General features: G+C 38.5%; 1 protein-coding gene across 1 annotated transcript in view; it reads left to right on the top strand.

Annotated features, from left to right (window-relative positions):
- Nucleotides 1-16,892, top strand: part of LOC127793992 (uncharacterized) — a 57,962-nt gene that overhangs the window by 16,567 nt on the left and 24,503 nt on the right. The window contains exon 6 of the mRNA XM_052324843.1: nt 8,688-8,789. Within this exon, the coding sequence (XP_052180803.1) occupies nt 8,688-8,789 (102 nt within the window). The remainder of the gene's footprint in view (nt 1-8,687; nt 8,790-16,892) is intronic.

The raw sequence follows: 16,892 nt of genomic DNA, 5'->3' as shown, positions 1-16,892 counted from the left end.
CATAGTGAAAGAGCGGTGGTCATCTTGGAGACCTCCCGTAGGACCTTATCACCAAGACTAAGAATCAAAGTGTTATAGGCTTTTTCATCTATTTCTTCCCTCTGTTTACTATATTCTTGTTTCTGTTCAGCAGTGCTAGATTCGGGTAATTTCTTTTCTTCTTCTAGAGCCCCTTTCAGTCCTAGGTTCCCTACAAGCGCTTTCATTTTAATCCTCCAAAGGCCAAAATCATTTTGGCCAGTGAATTTTTCTATATCGTATCTTGTTGCAGCCATAATTAGAACTAATGACTAACAAAATCAACAAGAAATTATGAAGAAAAAATAGCAAGAAAGCTTATCTTGGTTTGAAAGGAAGGCTCTGATACTAGGTTGTTGATATTAGGACTTTCAAACCAGGACCAAACCGAAGAGAACTTCCACTTGAATCCTTACACACTCACAGAATTAGAAACCAATTAGGTAATCAGATAAAAGACAATGAAAAATGAAATGACAAAAAGATAAATCAAATCAGCAAGAGACGAGATTTATCATGGTTCGGAATGCCCTTAGGCAAACCTACATCCAATAGTCCAACACTCACACAGAGCAGTCTTTATTCAGATGAAATAAGATCAGTACAACAGCTTCTAACCCTGATCTATATCCCTGAGTACACACATTATCCACTTTTAATTGTGAGTCATTTCAGTGTGGTAAACACGCTTGTAGTTATTTTCCTAGTCGTGTCCATAATAAGGCTGAGGCTTCCTTTTCCCTTGTGCACTCTGATGTATGGGGGCCTAGTCGAGTCAACTCTACTATAGGTTTTTCATATTTCGTTACTTTTATTGATGACTTTTCTCGTTGCACTTGGTTGTTTCTCATGAAAAGTCGGTTCGAATTGTTTTCTGTCTTTCAAACATTTACTACTGAAATAAAAACATAGTTTGGAGTTTCTATACATGCTTTCCGTAGTGGTAGTGCTCCTGAGTACTTTTCCTCTTAGTTTACTACCTTCATGACTACTAATGGCATCTTACATCAAATTTCCTGTCCTTGCACACCTCAAGAAAATAGTGTAGCTGAGCGTAAAAATCGCCATCTCATTAAAACTACATGAACACTACTTTTACATGTCAATCTTCCTACCAAATTTTGGGGTCATGCTGTTCTTACTACTTGTTATCTGATCAATTGCATGCCATCTTCCGTGCTACACGACCAAATTCCTTGTTCTGTTTTGTTCCTTACACAACCACTTTATTATGTTCACCTTAGTGTATTTGGATGTATTTGTTTTGTGCATTCTTTTTCACTTGGACAAGATAAACTTGCTACCAAATCTCTCAAGTGTATCTTTCTAGGCTATTCTCGATTGCAAAAGGCTATAAATGTTACTCTTCTAACAACTATCTTATATCTGCTGATGTCACCTTCTTTGAACAACAGCCCTTTTCGGTTGCTCAGCTCGATTTACAGAGTCTTGACCAAGTGTTGCCTATTCCTTTTTCTTCTCTTTCGTTGCCGTCTTCGGGTCCGTTTGTCTCCTCCTTTGTAGACCCCTCACTGCTATCTTTAGGTCCACACTCTACGGATCCTCCATTTCTTACATATAATCGTCGTCCTCAGCCTATTGCTGGCGCTAGCATTCCTCCAGAACATGACTCTCTTAACTCACTCTCTCCGTCAATGGTTTCTCTTGCCACAGATCTTGCGCTAGCTAGCCTTCCCGTTGCTCTCCGCAAAGGTACACCGTCCACTCATAATCGACTCATTTTTTATAATTTTTTGTGCTATGAGCGTTTGTCACCTGCTTTTAGTGCCTTTGTTTTGAGTCTTTCATCTGTTTCTGTTTCTAAAACCACAGGTGAAGCCCTATCGCATCCAGGTTGGCGCTAGGCTATGTTCAATGAGATTGAAGCCTTATACTCAAATGATACTTGGAATTTGGTGCCTTTACCACTAGGAAAGACTCTCATTGGTTGTCGGTGGGTGTTCGCCCAAAAAGTGGGCCCCGATGGACAGGCGGATCGTTTTAAGGCTCGCTTGGTTGGCAAATACTTTACACAGATTTATTGGCTGGGTTATAGTGATACATTCTCTCCTATTGCTAAAATGGCTTCTATTCGCCTATTTCTCTTTGTGATTGCTATACTTCATTGGCCGCTCTATCAATTGGATATTGAAAACGCCTTCCTACATGGTCATTTAGAGGAGGAGGTTTATATGGAGCAATCGCTTGGTTTTGTTGCTTAGGGGGAGTTCAATGTAGTCTGCAAACTCAAGAAGTCTCTTCATGGTCTAAAACAATCTCCACGAGCGTGGTTTGGAAAGTTCAACACTGTGGTTGAAGCCTTTGGTCTCACCCGGAGTGAAGTTGATCGTTCGGTTTTCTATCGACACTTCTCTTTTTTATGCATCTACCTTCTTTATGTGGATGACATTGTTATCACAGGGAGTGATCAAGTTGGCATACAAAAGCTAAAGGAACATCTACATCAACACTTTTAGACCAAAGACCTAAGCGGACTCTAGTATTTCTTGGGTATTGAGGTTGCACAATCAAGAGATGATATCTCAATTTTTTAGAGGAAGTATGCCCTTGACATCTTAGAAGAAACTGACATAGTGAATTGCAAATTGGATGACACTCCAATGGACCCGAATATCAAACTCTTGCCGGGACAAGGGGGAACCCTTTTTAGATCCTGAAAGGTATTGAAGATTGGTAAGTATACCATTGACATCTTAGAAGAAACTGGTATGGTGAAATGCGCAAACTGGCTGACACTTTAATGGACTTGAATATCAAACTCTTGTCGGGACAAGGTGGAGCCCTTTTCAGATCCTGAAAGGTATCGAAGACTGGTAGGCAAGTTGAACTATCTCACTTCACTCGTCTTGACATTGTTTTTGTTGTGAGTGTAGTTAGTTAGTTCCTCAGTTCTCCATGTGATTCTCATTGGGATGTTGTTATCCGGATTTTGGATATATCAAAAGAGCACCAGGTAAAAGGCTACTCTATGAGGATAAGGGACACACAAATATTTGTTGTTATGTAGGCCCAGATTGGGCAAAATCTCATTTTGATTGTAGGTCAACCTCTCGGTATTGTGTTCTTATGGGAGGAAATCTAGTTTCTTGGAAAAGTAAAAAACAAAATGTAGTAGCTAGATCAAGTGTAGAGGCAGAGTATCGGGTTATGGCTAATGCAACTTGTGAGCTCGTCTGGCTTAAACAACTCTTGCAGAAACTTAAGTTTTGTGAAGTGTCCCCTATGAAGTTTGTTTGTGATAATCAGGCTGCCTTGTACATTGCTTCCAATCCAATGTTCCATGAACAGATCAAGCATATTGAAATCGATTGTCACTTTATTAGAGAAAAGTTGGTTGGAGATGTTATGGTTACAGAGTTCATTAACTTCAATGATCAACTTGCAAATGTTTTCGCCAAGTCTCTAAAGGTTCCTCGGGTAAAATATATGAGATACTGGCCCAATCAATTTCAAAAACTAGCAGTGTTGAGATGAATTTTGCTGTAGTGATTGAGAAATTAGAAGAAGAAATAATACCTCACATCGCCTACTGAAAGGTTGTAGGAGTAAAATGAGAGTATTTGATGAAGTGACAGAGGAAGCCAAGGCTAACACGTTAACCCTAGTGACTAGTCCACGGATTGAAGGATGGGCTAGTGTCCAGGATTGGAATCTTGTGAGGAATGGAATTGATATTAGAGTTCTTAAGAATACTGTTCCATTACCTTTGATTTTGGAGAAGGCTGAGGATTCATTAACTTTGGTCAAAACAGGCAACGTGAAAGTGAAGATAACACTAGCAGGAAAATATTTTACTGCTGTTATGAAAGATTTTGACTTTGAATAGTATGACAGTATTGCTGTCATTTCAGAAGATGCAAGCTAGATTGCAGAAGGTTCAAACCAATTTTTTATGCTGGTTGTAATAGAGGTAAATATAGCAGGTGTTTCAAGAGAGCAGAACATACTCGCTGAAAAGAGAGATGCTGATTTCTCTTTCAATCATACGATGGAGACAAGAAGAGAGTTGGACATCATGCTTGTTTCGCATGATATGATTTGGAATATAAGAACTTTGATTGCTCAAGCTCCAGAATTACAATTAATCAAGGCATGTCCTAGTAGTAGCCTTGGGAAGTCTCCTGAGAGTTATGATCCTAACAAGAATTCTCTCATTAAAGAGCAGATTCAAAGTTGTAAGGAATTTTGGAGACAATTTGTAGCTGGAGGAAAGCTAAGGAAGATAGCTGAATAAGTCAAAAGTTTTGTTGTGGAGAATAAAGCTCTTGCTGCTTGGTTTGTTCTTCCTCCAGTTGGCCAGTTAGGATTTCTGTCACTGTCACCTATATTGAAGGGTGGGGTGATGATTGGAATTGGTGTTGCAGCAACTCCTAGTTCTGCTGCTCTTAGACAATTTTTGTTTGGGTATTTGAAGCGAGTCTACATTATTCAATTAGCGCATCTAAAGGTTATTGCAGATATTTTTGCACTAGAGAATGGTAGTTGGCCTGTCCGAAATCCATTAACTGCAGCTAAGGATACATGTTTGACATCCTCAATTTCACTAGATGGTGATGAAATATTCAAGGAGGTCATTGTCACAGTTAGTCAATCCTTTGGACTTAAAACAACCAACATTGAAGGAGTTGTGATGGGAAAAATTTGTGTGAACAGCGGTTTGCAGTTTTTAGTTGCTACCTCTGACAAATAGAGAGTGATTGATTCTGGTTTTTCTCTAGTCGATGAGTATATGAGAGGTATTGACAATTTGTTATGCTTACAGAGGTTTTTCAAAATGTGTCCATCAAAGTTGTGGAAGAGAAGGAAAAAAAAAGCTAAGATTGGGAAGCTGTAGTGTTCTTAAGCTATTTATAGCATTGCTACTTCATCTTCCTGAGAGTTGTCTTGTGAGGTCTTGCATTTCTTGAGGACAAGAAATATTTCAAGGCTAGGGGAAATGTATAGTAGTTTATAATAGGGTTGAGTGTAGAATATTATCCCTCAAGAGTAGTTAATTCTGTTAAGTTGTTAGCAATAGTTATTTTGCTTTTTGTATTTTTTGTTAAGCTGTTGAAGTAGCTATATAGAGCTAGGGCTGTGGTAGATTCATTACTAGAATATAACAATTGAATCTATTGATTTTCTCTCTCCAAACTCTCTCTCCCACTCGTATTTGTCTCTTTCTCCCTCCCGATTCTCTCTGATTCTCCCGTTATTCTCCCTCTCGATCTCCTTGTTTCTTCCGTCGCCCTCCTGTTTTTTTCCCTCTCTTTCCCTAGTTTCTACCCTATTTCTTCCTCAAATATGCCCTAATTCTTTGCTTAAACCCTAGGCGAACCCTAGGATCCTAACATACTGCTAACAGCAGCATCAATGCCACGCCATTAAGTAGGATCGGTTACATAGATTTTAGCTTAGCAATCATCAATATCCATGACCGTATCTTCTATAAAACGATTTTACCCACCATTCTATCTTTACATTTTTGGTACATTTCATTTTTAGTAGATGCTACCCCAACATTATTAAAAATAATACAACAACAACAACATATCCAGCCTTTATCCCACTATGTGGGGTCGGCTACATGAATTCTAGACTTCTAGACTTCTATGTATTTCTGTCTTTTGTTATATCTTCATTGAGGTCCATACACTTCATATCAAACTTTAATGTCTCTCCCAAAGTCTTCTTAGCTCTGCCTCTACCTCTTTTTTTGACTAATTGTTCCATTTCATCAACTCTCCTCACAGGAGCATCTCTTGGTCTCCTATTCACATGACCAAACCATCTTAGTCTAGTCTCTCTCATCTTCTCCTCTATTGGCACTACTCTTACCTTATTACGAATAACTTCATTTCTAATTTTATCTTTTCTTGTATGGCCGCACATCCATCTTAACATTCTTATTTCCGCTACGCTCGTCTTTTGCTCATGCTGGTATTTGACTGCTCAACATTCTGAACCGTACAACAAATCTGGTCTTATAGCTGTCCTATAGAATTTTCCTTTCAATTTTAATAGGATTTTACCATCACATAATACCTCTGATGCATTTCTCCATTTTAGCCAACCTGCCTTAATTCTATGTGTGACATCCTCGTGAATTTCTCCATCTTTTTGAATCACTGATCCCAAATATCGAAAATGATCTTTTCTTTGTAAGATTTGGTCTTCCAATTTTATTATAGCATCCTCCACTCTTGCAAAACAACAACATATCCAGCCTTTATCCCATTATGTGGGGTCGGCTACATGAATTCTAGACTTCCATGTATTTCTGTCTTTTGTCATATTCTCATTTAGATCCATATATTTCATATCAAATTTTAATGTCTCTCCCAAAGTCTTCTTGGGTCTACCTCTACCTCTTTTTGTGACTAATTGTTCCATTTCATCAACTCTCATCACAAGAGCGTCTCTTAGTCTCCTTCTCACATGACCAAACCATCTTAGTCTAGTCTCTCTCATCTTCTCCTCGATTGACACTACTCCTACCTTATTACGAATAACTTCATTTCTAATTTTATCCTTTCTTGTATGTCCGCACATCCATCTTAACATCCTCATCTCCGCCACACTCGTCTTTTGCTCATGCTGGTATTTGACTGTCCAATATTCTGAGCCATACAACAAGACTGGTCTTATAGCTGTCCTATAAAATTTTTCTTTCAATTTTAATGGGATTTTACCATCACATAACACCCCCGATGTATTTCTCCATTTTAGCTAACCTGCCTTAATTCTATGTGCGACATCCTCGTGGACATCCTCGTGGATTTCTCCATCTTTTTGAATCACTGATCCCAAATATCGAAAATGGTATTTTCTTTGTAAGATTTGGTCTTCTAATTTTATTATAACATCATTCACTCTTGCATTTTTACTAAATTTGCATTCCATATATTCTGTTTTCTTTCTACTTAATTTAAATCCCTTAGATTCTAAATTGTTTCTCCACAACTCAAGCTTAGTGTTACTCATTCTTTTGTTTCATCTACTAATACTATGTCGTCTGCAAATAACATACACCATGGCACATCTGTCTGAATATCTTTAGTGAGTTCATCCATTACTAGGACAAATAAATATGGACTTAGTGCAGAACCTTGATGCAGTCCTATTGTAGTTGTAAATGGTTCAGTATCCCCTCCGCATGTTCTGACCCTTGTCTCTACACCATGATACATGTCCTTAAGGGCTTGTATATAGGCTATTTTGACTCCTTTCTTCTCTAAAACCCTTCATAATACTTCTCTAGGGACCCTATCATAGGCCTTTTCTAGATCTATAAACACCATATGTAGGTCCTTCTGATGATCTCAATACCTTTCCATTAGACGCCTCAGTAAATATATAGCTTCTATTGTTGACCTACCAGGCATGAAACCAAACTGATTTTCTGACACCTTTGTTTCCTTTCTGAGTCTCTGCTCTATTACTCTCTCCCAGAGTTTCATAGTATGACTCATTAACTTAATTCCTCTATAATTTAGTTACTCATCTTTTATGTACATTGTTATTTAATTGTCTAGCATTTTGTGCCATGCAACAAGTAGGTTTATAGTCATGCGATGATTATTTTAAGCTTTAAAGGTATTTCATAATTGCATAAAATGCTAGAATAACTTATCTAGTTTGACCATTTTATCTTGATTCATTGAGTAATATTCTCAATACTCTTCCTATGTTTTTGAAGAAAATTGACCTGAGATGTCTAAACAAATTTTTTCTTACAAGTCCATACAATCATAAAAAATGCATAAGAAAAGAAAATCATCTCTAATTTACACCTACCCCTAGTCAATCAACTCCTAATTTAAAACAATCCCCATACAATCAGTCACTAATTTACAATTAGTCAACAACCGTAATTTACAATATTTAGGAATCAATTATTAATCCTTAATTTACAACATTAAGAATATATTAACAATCCCTAATTAACACCTAATTACATATTTTCATCAATATTTTTTGCTTAATAAATGCAGTCGATTCTTCCTTTTTTTGTTTAAATGAATATACGATTTATTAGATCTTAAACAACTTCTTTTTGGATAAGGTTTTCATTCAAGCAGCCACATCATTGCAAAAATTTAAACAAATCCACCCAATCATATTGTCTAATCCAAGAAAATAACAAAAACAAACATATTTTTGAAGCGTGCATTTTTATGCTTCAAAGCTTAGGTAAAAACACAACTTAAACATGTTATAATTGTGCTCAACTAAAGTCACTGAGCTTCACACGCACAAAAAGCCCTAAGCATGTTGCGCTTTGCGCTTAAATCGTGCTCTTTTAAACACTGAGTGCATATAAATGAAATAAATAGTATAATATAAACATAAAAAATATAAGCTTTTAAAAAGCAATCATTAGAAAAAATAAATAAAAATGAGAGTTGCAAATTTAACAAATGATGTGATACCATTGTTTAAATTTACACCTATCCCTAATTAGTTTAATGACAATATAATTAGTTTCTTAGTACATACATGTAAACATTGATAGCTTGCACATAATTCTACGCAAGGTAATGTAAGAGAATCTTTTAGTTAATCAAACCTTTTTATAAAAGCTTGACACAATATTTTATTTATTTATTTATTTTGTTGAACCCAGATGAATAGTTTTAATTGTAATAATGATTTATGCGAATTTACAGCTTACCAGAAAGGAAATCGAAGAGATCTATGGCACAAGGCATATTGGTCGTGATCAAGCACGTGGACTTGTCAGTTTGATGGATTTCTTCTGCTTTAGTGAGGTTAAGTTTATTAGAATGGTCTCAAAACTCATGTGGCCTCAAGAATTTCACTTTCATTGGGTCTTTATTCTTTCTTTCCTATATTGATTTGAAAAACTATTTTGATTGTTAATCACTTAAAGAACAGATTAATTCTGATTTTGTGGATTGGATGGCTGCTGATTGGACACTCTTTAGCTTGTTCTCTATAAACAAATTTGGGCCTTGATTGCTTACCTTTTCACATATTGTGTGTTATTACGTTTGTGAGAAAATAATTATGAGAGAAAACCTAAGAGACTAACCTCTCTTACCTTGTTATTTATAATAAGTATAATGAGTCTTAAATCTATGGGTTTAATCTCATTACAAATAAAACACACATATAATAATTATAATATATATTAATAATTCTAACACTCCCTCTCAAGGTAGAGCATAGATATCATATGCACCAAGTTTGTTACAGATATATTCCACTCGAGCACCCTTTAGAGACTTGGTGAAGACATCTACAAATTGATAATTGGAGTTAACAAACTCTGTAACAATAACACCTTCAACCAACTTTTTTTCTAACAAAGTGACAGTCGATTTCAATATGCTTAGTCCGTTCATGGAACACTGGATTGGAAGTAATGTGTCAGGTAGCCTAATTATCACAAATAAGCTTCATAGGAGACATTTCATAAAACTTGAGTTCCTGCAGGAGCTGTTTAAGCCAGATGAACTCACAAGTTGCATTAGCCATAGCCCGATACTCTGTCTCTGCACTAGATCTAGCTATTATATTTTATTTCTTACTTTTCCAAGAAACCAGATTTCCTTCCACAAGAACACAATACCTAGAAGTTGATCGACAATTAGAAGGAGATCCTGCCCAATTTGCATCTGCATAACAACAAATATCTGTGTGTCCCTTATCCTCATAGAGTAATCCTTTACCCGACACTCTTTTGATATATCTCAGAATTCGAATAACAGCATTCCAGTGAGAATCACATGGAGAACTGAAGAACTGGCTAACTACACTCACAACAAAAACAATGTCAGGATGACTGACTGTGAGATAGTTCAACTTGCCTACCAGTCTCCTATATTTTCTAGGGTTTGAATAAAGCTCCTCCTGACTCGGCAAGAGTCGGACATTCAGATCCATTGGGGTGTCAACTGGTTTGCAATTCACCATACCAGTTTCTTCTAAGATGTCAAGTGCATATTTCCTATTAGAAATTGAGATACCATCTCCTGATTGAGTAACTTTAATACCCAAGAAATACCGAAGTCGGCCTAGGTCTTTGGTCTAAAAGTGCTGATGTAGAGGTTCCTTCAACTTCTGTATTCTAACCTGATCACTCTCTGTGATAACAATGTCATCTATATAAACAACTAGGTAGATACATAAGGAAGAAGAATGGTGATAGAAAACTGAATGATCAGCCTCACTTCGAGTGAGACCAAAGGCTTGAACCACACTGCTGAACCTACCAAACCATGCCCGTGGAGATTGTTTCAGACCATAGAGAGACTTCTTAAGTTTGCAGACTACATTGGACTCCCCCTAAGCAACAAAACTAGGTGGTTGCTCCATATATACCTCTTCTTACAAATCATCATGAAGAAATGCATTTTTAATATCAAGTTGATAGAGTGGCCAATGACGCGTAGCAGCCAAAGAGAGAAAGAGGCGAACAGAGGCTATTTTTGCAACAAGAGAGAAAGTATCGCTGTAATCCAGCCCATAGATCTGTGTAAAGCCTTTGGCAACCAAGCGGGCATTAAGACGTTCCACTCGGCCATTTGGACCCACTTTAGGAGTGAATACCCAACGGCAACCAACGAGAGTCTTTCCTGGTGGTAAAGACACCAAATTCCAAGTACCATTTGAATGTAAGGCGTTAATCTCATCTAACATAGTCTGGCGCTAACTAGGATGGGACAGAGCTTCACTTGTGGTTTTAGGAATAAAAACAGAGGAAAGACTCGAAACAAATGCACTATAAGAAGGAGACAAACGATCATAGCATAAAAAGTTATAAATAGGATGAGGATTATGAGTAGACCGTGTACCTTTGCGAAGAGCAATGGGGAGATTGTTGGGCTCAGGATTCGGGGCAGGAGGGACCACAGACAGAGAGAGCGAGTCAGGAGAGTCCTAAGCTGGAGGAATGCTGGTGTCGGTAGCGGGATGAGGACAATAGTGATATGTAAGAAGTGGAGGAGCCGTGGTAGATGGACTGAAAAACGGTAGGGGAGGCGCCACAAAGGAGACAGACGGACTCGAGGAGGATAGTGGAAGAAAAGAAAAAGGAACAAGCAAAACTTGGTGAAGATTCTGTGAATCAGGCTGAGCAACTGAAAAAAAAAAGATTGATGTTCAAAGAATGTGACATCAACAGACAAAAAATAGCGATTCAACTCAGAAGAGTAACACTTATAGCCTTTTTACAACCGAGAATAGTTGAGGAAGATACACTTGAGAGATTTTGCAATAAGCTTATCCTGCCCAGGTGAAAAAGAATGCACAAAACAGATACATCCAAAAACACGAAGAGGAACAAAATAAAGTGGCTGTGTAGGGAACAAAAGGGAATGAGGAATTTGCTCCTGTAACACTAAAGATGGCATGCGATTGATTAGATAACATGCAGTTAGAACAACATTGTCCCAAATTTGGTGGGAAGATTGACATGTAAAGGGAGCGTCCGTGCAGTCTCAATAAGATGTCAATTCTTACGCTCAGCAACACCATTTTGTTGAGGTGTGTAAGGACAAGAGGATTGATGCAGGATGCCATTAACAGTCATAAAGGTAGTAAGTGGAGAAGAAAAATACTCAGGGGCATTATCACTATGTAAGGCACGCATAGAAACTTCAAACTGTGTTTTTATTTTAGCAGTAAATGTTTGAAAAATAGAAAACAAATCGGACCGACTCTTCATAAGAAACAACCAAGTGCAACGAGAAAAGTCATCAATAAAAGTAACGAAATATGAAAAACCAACAGTAGAATTAAGCGTGTTTACCACGCTGACACGACTCGCAATGAAACATGGACAATGACAACAAATTAGGAACTAATTTCTTTAGTTTGGAGAGGCTGGGATGACGGAGACGATAAGGGAGAAGATCTGGGGAAGCGGCACTAGTGCAAGCTACTGGTGAACTAGGCACATCAAGATGATAGTGACCCAGTGACTCACGCCTGGCGCCAATCGTCCACCCCGTACCCTAGTCCTGAACACAAACAGAGGTAGGAGTAAAGATAACAGAACTGTTAAGGGTTTTGGTGAGTTGGGTAACTGAAATCAAATTAAAAGAACTATCAGGAACATATAAAACATAATTTAATGAGAAATAAGAGATGGGTGTGATTTGGCGGATCCCTTTAACTACAGTTTTGGTACCATCAGCTAGGGTAACAATAGGTAAGTGAGGAAAAAAGAAGTTCATTACCACACATATGGTCAGTGGCACCATAATCTATAATTCGAGGACTAACAGATGAGCCTTAAGCAACACAAGCAACGAGATTACCAGGATGAGATTGTTGGGTGGCCTGGAACTTCAGGAAGGCATCATACACAGTTGCAGACATAGGTACCAATTGTGAACCTGGTGGAGATTGAGCAAGACTAGGATCACTCTGAAATACATAAGTTGCACTAATAGATGATGCAAGTGGAGTAGCTGGCCAACCATGTTTCTTCCAGCATTTGTCCTTAAGATGACATGAGCAATTATTATTGCATCATTTATTTCCTCTGATGGTGGAAGCCTGAGATACAAGAGTTAAAGATTCGGCTGGAAGAACAACATGAGAAGAAGAAAACATACCATATGCACCTGTCATATTCAACAACTTTTTAAAAGAGTCCTTCATGGTAGGGCTAGCGGAGCTGGTTAAGATTTGATGTCTGATGGCGTCAAACTCTGGTTTTAGACCAAAGAAAGCAATAATCATAAAAAACTTCTCTCGTTGAGCAATTTATTTGGTGCGGGTCGTAGTAATAGGAAGAAGAGCATCAAATTCTTGCATGAGAGCCCGACTGCCCCAGATAAGATTCCATGAATGACTCCTGCTTAAGATTCTTGATATTAGAGACCACAATGTACAAACGTTGGATGTCGTTTGTATAATACTCTTCAGCTTCTTTCCACACATCATCACAAGTTTCAAAGGGGCAAAAGAGCTGCATGATGGATGAATCAATAGACTGCCATAGGAGGCTACATAACTGGGCATCAAGTTGTTCCCATCTCGCCCGATTAGCTTCTGGCACACTTTCAGCCTTTGTGGTAAGATGATCTGCTTAACCTTGCCATTTGAACCACATTTTGACAGAGACTGCCATGAGAAATAATTGGCCGATCCTATCAATTTGACAGTGGTAATATTGGCTGTCCCAAGATTGGAGACAGTAAAGGATTGAGAGGCAGCAGGGACAACAGGTGTTGGAGCGTGAATAGCACCGGTAGAAATGACATCACTAAAATCAGACATGACGAGGGTTTCGACACCGGAAGTGTCTTGAGGGGTCGTCAGCGATCAGATTTGGAGAAGTTGAAAAATATTGGCTGGCAGACACGTTGTCATGCGCCGGTGCGTGGAGATGGAGGCAGCAAGCGGCGGTGGCGCGTGGGGGCTCGTGGGTGGTCCGGCAGCGGTGAGTCTTCAGCGATCAGCCGATCTAGTGGCGGTGAACCCAATGGTGGTGGCGGTGTTATCCAATGGTAGCCGAACAATGGGGTTCTGGTATTGGGCAGTGACGGTTAGGGTTTGACGGTTGTTGGAAAAAGATACATGGCGACGGCTAGGGTTTTTTTTTCTTACGGATGGCTTTGATACCATGTGAGAAAATAATTATGAGAGAAAATCTAAGAGACTAGCCTCTCTTAGTTTGTTATTTATAATAAGTATAATGGGTCTTGAACCTATGGGCTTAATCTAATTACAAATAAAACACACATATATAATAATTATAATATATACTAATAATTCTAACAACGTTTTTGTCTAAAAGTTAATGTAAAACCGTCAATTTGAAACACATTCTGAAATTTCTTAAAAAAATGCGATCAAGGAAAAGAGAATCACTGAACTAGTAACATTTTAAATAAAGCTTCAATCCTCTATCATGTTAGTATTGGTCATTTTCTTCTTCTTTTGCAGTCATCTGGTGGCAGAATTTCACAAACGACTGTTTCTACTGAGGGATTTCCCTCAATAGAAGTTTGTGACATATGTGACATTTCTCTTCTGAGAGATTTCTCTGATGATTTCGTTAATAGATGATTTCTAGATGTTACTTTCTTTGTTTACTTGTGGAATATCTATATATGATATTTTGTTGTATTCTAATACTTTCTAATCCACTGGATGAAAATAGTCATTGTTAGGTTCAATGTTGTTTTGCAGGGTAGAATAGCTTTCCATCCTATGTATTTCTCCTTTGTTAGAGACTTTGAAAATGAGTGTAGCAAAGCTCTCCTGCTACCTTTCCCTAAGAGATATTGTAGGTCAGACTGGCAGGACTATTTAGTGCTGACTGGTTGTAGATTGTGAAGTTGAATGGCCTGAAAACTTACAAAAATTATTTCGTTTCATGAAGTGACAAAAGGGTAGGGGGTTTAGATATGAAAAAACGGACTTGGCGACTATTCAAGACTGGTGGGTGCTGTTTACTGTTCCCAATAACAATAATGAGCAGTGATTTCTTTTAGCCTTATAGGTGAATGGTTGTTGTAGTGCCCCGTCCCAGTAGGATGCCACCCTGCAACCTGCCTTGCAAAGTTGCAAGTTTATTAGATAACTGTCAGGAATCAGAGAGATAATTAGGAGTAATTGGGTTGGGTAACAGAGATTGGGAGCAGTTGTTGCATTTAATTTACAGTTATGGGTTAGTGGGGAGGTAGTAGATTAGTGGAAACTGGTGTAAAAAGAAACTGGATAGCTTTTATATATTAAGCTATGCCAGACTATGGGAATTATCAAGTAAATTGTGGAAGTTATTCTCTCATTTTCTCCCTACAGCTTTCTCTCTCTCACTCTCTCCAAAGTTCTCTCCTCTCTCTTCCTCTCTTCTTCTTTCTGTTTGTCACTCGATTCCTAGATTAAAACCCTAGGATCCTGACAATAACTATAAGACTAGGGCTCCATTTGGAGAATCACTTTTGAGGGCTCTCCTTATGTATTCAAAAGAAGACAACCCATTGATGATCCTCAGCTGGCATCATGATTAGCTCCTAACCCTGATCTGGAATTAACATCTCAAACAGATTCCATTCCAGCCCTGTCTAACCCTGAACCCACTGATCTGGACCTACCCATTGCTCTAAGGAAAGGGGTCAGAAACTATGCCAAACATCCCTTAACCAATTATCTCTTCTATCTTTGCCTTTCCCAAAGCCATAAAAGCTTCCTCACATTCTTGGATGCTATTGTTATTCCAAAGTTAGTGGAGGAAGCTCTAAAAGACCAGAAATGGAAGGAGGCTATGTTGGAGGAGATGAGAGCCCTAACTAAAAATCAGACATGGGAGTTAGTGTCTAGACCCAAGGGAGTTAAACCAGCGAGTTGCAGATGGATCTTCAATTTAAAATACAAGGCTAATGGCACCCTAGAGAGGTATAAAGCACGGTTGGTGGCCAAGGGCTATACTCAGTCCTATGGCATAGACTATCTTGAGACCTTTGGCCCTGTGGCCAAGATGACCACAATCTGAACCTTATGTCCCTAGCGGCTACTTTTGGGTAGAAGCTGCAGCAACTAGATGTCAAAAACACCTTCTTACATGGAGATTTGGAGGAGGAGGTATTCATGGAGTTACCTCCAGGATTTCAGCAAGGAGGGGCAGGAAAAATCTGCAGGCTGAAGAAGGCTTTGTATGGGTTCAAGTAGTCCCCACGAGCCTGGTTTGGCCAGTTCTCTAAGGCTATGAAATTTATGGGGTAATGAAGAAGAAGAACAACAACTGCTCAAGCAGAATTTAGCCAAGGAATTTGAAATTAAGGACCTTAGTGTGCTGAAATATTTTTTGGGCATTGAAGTGACATACTCTAAGGTAGGGATTTTCTTGTCTTAATGTAAGTATGTCCTTGATTTGCTTGCTGAAACAGGTCTGATAGGGGGAAAAGGTGCTAGCATACCAGTGGATCCTAACACCAAATTGTAGGAGAATCCTACTGGAGAGGCAACGGATAAGGGAAGGTTCCAACGGTTAGTGGGTAGGTTAATATATCTCTCTCACACTAGGCTTGACATAGCCTTTGCTGTCAACCTAGGGAGTCAATTCATGCACGGTTCCACCGAGGAACACATGCATGCCGTGAGGAGGATCTTGAACTACCTAAAGGCTACACCGGGCAAAGGCATTCTATTTGTTTCAGGGATTGATTTACAGATGCAGATTATAGAGGGTCCTTAGTTGGCAGAAGATACACAACTGGCTATTATGTGTTCTTAGGAGGGAACTTAGTGTCTTGGAGAAGCAAGAAACAAGAAGTTGTGGCACAATTAAGTGTTGAGGCAGAATTCAGGGCTATGGCCCTTGGTTTGTGTGAGTTGTTATGGCTACAAATCATCCTAGAAGATTTCAAGGTCAATGTGCAAAGACCTATTGAACTTTTGTATGATAATCAATCAGCTATTAATATTATCCATAATCCTGTTCAACATGACTGAACGAAGCATATAGCAATTGATCGACATTTCATTAAGGAAAAGTTAGATTTCGGCCTCATCCAGCTTTCCTATGTGCCATCTGCCAATCAAGTGGCAGATGTTATTACCAAAGGGGTGCCGATCAAACGGTTTGAAGATCTAATATGCAAGCTGAGAATGATAAACATTCATTCTCCAGCTTGAGGGGAAGTATTGAAGCACGAAGGAATATATATGTGTATGGTAATATGTGTAATGCAGTAGCAGTAGATATCTTTAGATCTTTAGCTTGATTCCTTCCTAATCTAGAATAAGAAGTTTCCTAAGTCAGACTTAGGAAATTTTCCTAATAGTGTGAATATGTATCCATTATGTATCTTTTCCTTTTGCTGTATTTCTTGTAGAAGGTAGGTTTCTATATGTGGTGTGGTTCCTCTTCTTCTCTATATAGAGGACCTTAT

Source organism: Diospyros lotus, chromosome 2 (assembly GCF_014633365.1).
Source record: "Diospyros lotus cultivar Yz01 chromosome 2, ASM1463336v1, whole genome shotgun sequence".
In the NCBI taxonomy this organism is placed as follows: Eukaryota; Viridiplantae; Streptophyta; class Magnoliopsida; order Ericales; family Ebenaceae; genus Diospyros; species Diospyros lotus.
Note: the sequence above shows the minus strand (reverse complement) of the source record. Positions and strands in the feature narration are given on the sequence as shown.